This window comes from Nelumbo lutea, chromosome 1 (assembly GCF_056320005.1).
Source record: "Nelumbo lutea isolate HS-2025 chromosome 1, American lotus-T2T, whole genome shotgun sequence".
NCBI classification, from domain to species: domain Eukaryota; kingdom Viridiplantae; phylum Streptophyta; class Magnoliopsida; order Proteales; family Nelumbonaceae; genus Nelumbo; species Nelumbo lutea.
In genome coordinates this window covers 23,594,518-23,598,366 of record NC_142684.1, presented here as the reverse complement: position 1 = coordinate 23,598,366, position 3,849 = coordinate 23,594,518, and the positions used below count along the sequence as shown (strand labels likewise).

The following is a 3,849-nucleotide window of genomic DNA, read 5'->3' as shown; positions in this document are numbered from 1 at the left end:
TTTTGGCAAAGAACAATCACTTAATACCCATATTTGTAATGCCTTTTATTGACTAACAAACCCTAGATAGATCTGCAATCAAACTATATAAGAAATTATACCTCTCAAACTCCAAACCATCTACCATACCTCATCTTCCAACTAGATCTTACATGAAACCCTGAGCTTCATAAATAGATCTTAAATTTGGTATCAGCCAAATAGCCTTAAATTAATAAAAATAACACTTTTCCAGCCACCTCATCACCCATTTAGATTAATTAAAAATACAACCTTATGCATTTGCAATCTTTCAGCCTCCATTTTGCTAAGTTGATAAAAAAAACCTGATTTTGTTTGATGACGTCATCACTGATAAACCTATTCTATAGGGTTTGTGACAGATACTCTGGTTTTTTATTTGTGACAGATCCCTCTAAACTAATTTTAAGTTGCGACAAAGACCCCCCAATTGTTAAGTTGATGAAAGGTGTTAAATTACCAAAATACTCTATTTGCATTCAAGAGTAAGGTGTAAATGGTATTTGAAAATCCAAGTTGGAATTTGAGATTTGACATAATTGAATCGAATTTGGATTATATGAATATTATTACTAGTTGAATTTGAATAAGAAATTTTTACTGATTAATTTATCGAATCGAATTCGATTATATATTACAACCGATCATGAACGTAATATATTCATATATCATAAATATTAATATATTATTTTTATTAAAGTACAATGAATGATTGTTTTTAAAATTTTTAATAATATTATTTTTATTAATTTTTAATTTCAATCTTAACTATGAATATATGATATATCCAAAATTCAAGTGAATAAGATGAAAAAAATTCTACACATGCTCTTAATTACTAGTCATCTAAAAAAATCAGAACGAGCATCAAAAGAAAAATCATCGAAAATGATGATTCCTCTCCCGATTTTATAGATTTCTGATCAATTTGGAGATTTCTCAAACCAAACAGCTAAATAATCGAAGAATCGATGATGTGGTACCGATTTCGTAGACACTGGTATCGGTCCCAACTCCCAAGCACCACGCATAGGTGCATTAACTACTATCAACGGCTTTGGTGGCACAAATCCCCAGGAATGAAGGAGCTGCAGCATAGTTTCGAATATATCGACAAACGTATACCAACAACAGTGATCACCTGCTTCACGCAATCCAAGCTCTGGTTTCTGGTCAGTGAAGAGAAAGAGTTGCGTTGGATTCTCATTTTATCTTCACCTTCTCTAAATTGTTGCATGTTCTTCGAGTTTGGACTTCGAGTTTGGACTTCGGAGCACTAGCAACGCCTGCGACTTGCCCAAAGCCAAACTTATAATTCCACAACCCAATGTAGTTAATTATTAATGACATTAATTGGATGAAAAGCAAAACTCCTGTTGCTGATAAAGTATGGGCTACCGATGTCAGACCAAGAGTTCATATGGGGCGCCTGTAAAATGAGCAAATACCATCCTCAAACAAGTCAAAGCTGCGTTCCTTCCAAAACTAAATGCTGTAAGAATCGTAGAATAGCTCCGACATGGCGACGATGGAAATGGGTATCGACAATAAGAATTTGGACGACGATGGGCGCGTAAAGAGAACTGGTATTGTTTCTATAACCAAAATTTAGTTCTGATCAGACTCGATCAAATTCATTATTTTGAGCTTTAATCTTCTCTAAATTTAATTACTTGTATTGGGTTTTGTTTTTGTTTTGATCTCAAGGGGCGTTGATGACCGCAAGTGCTCACTTAATTACAACTGTTATTGGATCTGGAGTGCTGTCCCTAGCTTGGATTATAGCTCAGTTGGGTTGGGTTGCTGGACCTGCTGCTCTCGTGCTCTTTTCAGTCATCGCCTGTTTCACATCCTCTCTTCTCGCTGACTGTTACAGGTCTCCTGATCCTGTTACTGGCAACAGAAACTATACCTACATGGACGTTGTGAGAGCCAATCTAGATAATAAATTTAGCTCTGAGAGCACAACATTCAATGAGAAACAAAAGCGAGCCGAGCCCTTCAAAATTCAAATTCAAAACCTTGATATGCCAAGAGGGTGGTGACCTTAAAAGTCTGAAATCTTTGATGGGTTTCTGATTTTAATTTCCTTTTATTTATTGCTTTTCTTCCTTCTTTTTTACTTTCTTCAGGTGGAATCAAGGTTCAGCTTTGTGGAATAGCTCAATATGGAAGTTTTGCAGGGGCTACCATTGGATTCACCATCACCGCATCTCTCAGTATGGCATATGTAATCATGCTCCATCAAAGCTTGAAAATTTGTTCTTTTCATTCATGAGCTTTAGCTGATTGCATGTGTATTTGTAAATGCTGTTAGAATGGCTGGTGATCGATTTCTTCTTTCATTTTTATCTCGACCAGGGCAGTTAAAAGGTCCAACTGCTTCCACATGAACGGCCACCATGCGAACTGCAAAGTATCAAACTATCCCTACACAATCATCTTCGCAGGCATTCAGATAGTTCTGTCCCAAATTCCAAACATTCACAAGCTCTCTTGGCTCTCTATCGTCGCAGCTCTGATGTCATTTTCTTATTCTCTTATAGGCATCGATCTCGCTGCAGCTAAAATTGCAGGTTGGTAATTAGCAACTAATTCAAAAAACACTGAAACATAGATCGATATGGGATACAGTAAGGGGGATATGATTCTTCTTTGTTGAATGCATGCATGGTGTAATTCGTTTTGCTCAAGTAAGGTGCTCCCTGCTATTTGGTATATTTGCAGAGAGAAGCCATGAAGTAAGGACCAGTTGGAGAGGGGTCGAAGTTGGAGTGGATGTCACAGAGACTGAGAAGGTGTGGAGGATCTTCCAGGCCATTGGAGATATTGCCTTTTCTTACAGCTTCGCTCCCGTCCTCGTTGAGATACAGGCAAGCCAATCTTATGCCATATTCATTTTCTTAAAATAGAAATTTGGTAACAGAGATGCAGCGGAGCATGATTGATACTTGGGCTGCGTTTAGTTGCAATGCAAACGCAAATATATACACTACATATTTATCCATTTTTTGGTGCATGAATGCAAGCACCATTCACATTTTAAATCCTTTTTGCATTCATCTTGTTTGTTTGAAATGGGTGCAAAACTGTGGGCCCATCATTAAATGCTCCAACTATCTTATGCTCCAATGCATTAATTTTGGTCAAAAAATTAATTATCAAAAGAGAACAAAATTGTATCAAAAAATAGCTACTATAATGCTATCTTCTACAAAGGTATTAGAAAATACATTTTTGCTCTGATAATCATTACTTTTTTATGTTTCAAATAAAGGTTCACAAATGCGAACCGGGGTACATAAATACCCCCGTTCGATGTTTGTATCGCAAACAAATGGAGCCCAAAAAGAAAGGGCTGCAATATTGCTGCAATAAGTAGCCATATCTATTTGATCGATGCAGTTGATGCTCCTCTTTTTTGGTGGTATGTAATATCATGCTCTTAGCAAAACCTTGAGGGCAGAATTGCCAAAAAGGGATTCAATTGCAAGTAGGGTTGTAATTGAATCGAGCTTGCTGCTTTTGGTTGTAGGACAAATTTATTTGCAGTGATGCAAAACTATGGTAGTGTAAATGATTTGAATGCAAATTCTGATATACTTTTGTTTTAAATTTTTTGTTTGATGGCAATATGCGAATGAAATAAAAATAAGACCTCAAGCAAAAAATTGCAAGGTGCCAACCAGCTGGTTGGTAAGGTCTCCTATTGGTCGTAGTGGAGACTTGAGATCAAATCCCAACCAGCTGGTTGGAAGGGGGGGTTATGTGTTGGTGAACGGGCTACTCTAGCCCTGCAAAAGAAATTGAAAAAAAAAATTACACTAG

The 3,849-nt window shown here is 36.7% G+C and overlaps 1 protein-coding gene across 2 annotated transcripts; it reads left to right on the top strand.

The window, feature by feature from the left end:
• Positions 1-1,419: 1,419 nt before the first annotated feature.
• On the top strand, positions 1,420-3,251 carry LOC148873953 (amino acid permease 6-like). 2 transcript variants are annotated; one of them, XM_088981439.1, is made up of 5 exons: positions 1,420-1,607; positions 1,729-2,059; positions 2,154-2,240; positions 2,383-2,597; positions 2,749-3,251. In XM_088981439.1, exons 1-5 carry the CDS (start codon positions 1,541-1,543, stop codon positions 2,931-2,933), a joined length of 885 nt encoding a protein of 294 aa, XP_088837565.1. In that variant the 5' UTR covers positions 1,420-1,540; the 3' UTR covers positions 2,934-3,251. The 2 variants fall into 2 exon arrangements, 1 of the variants encoding a protein (XP_088837565.1); XR_016110860.1 differs by lacking the exons at positions 1,420-1,607; positions 1,729-2,059 and having other exon boundaries at positions 2,120-2,251; positions 2,749-3,066.
• Positions 3,252-3,849: the final 598 nt, after the last annotated feature.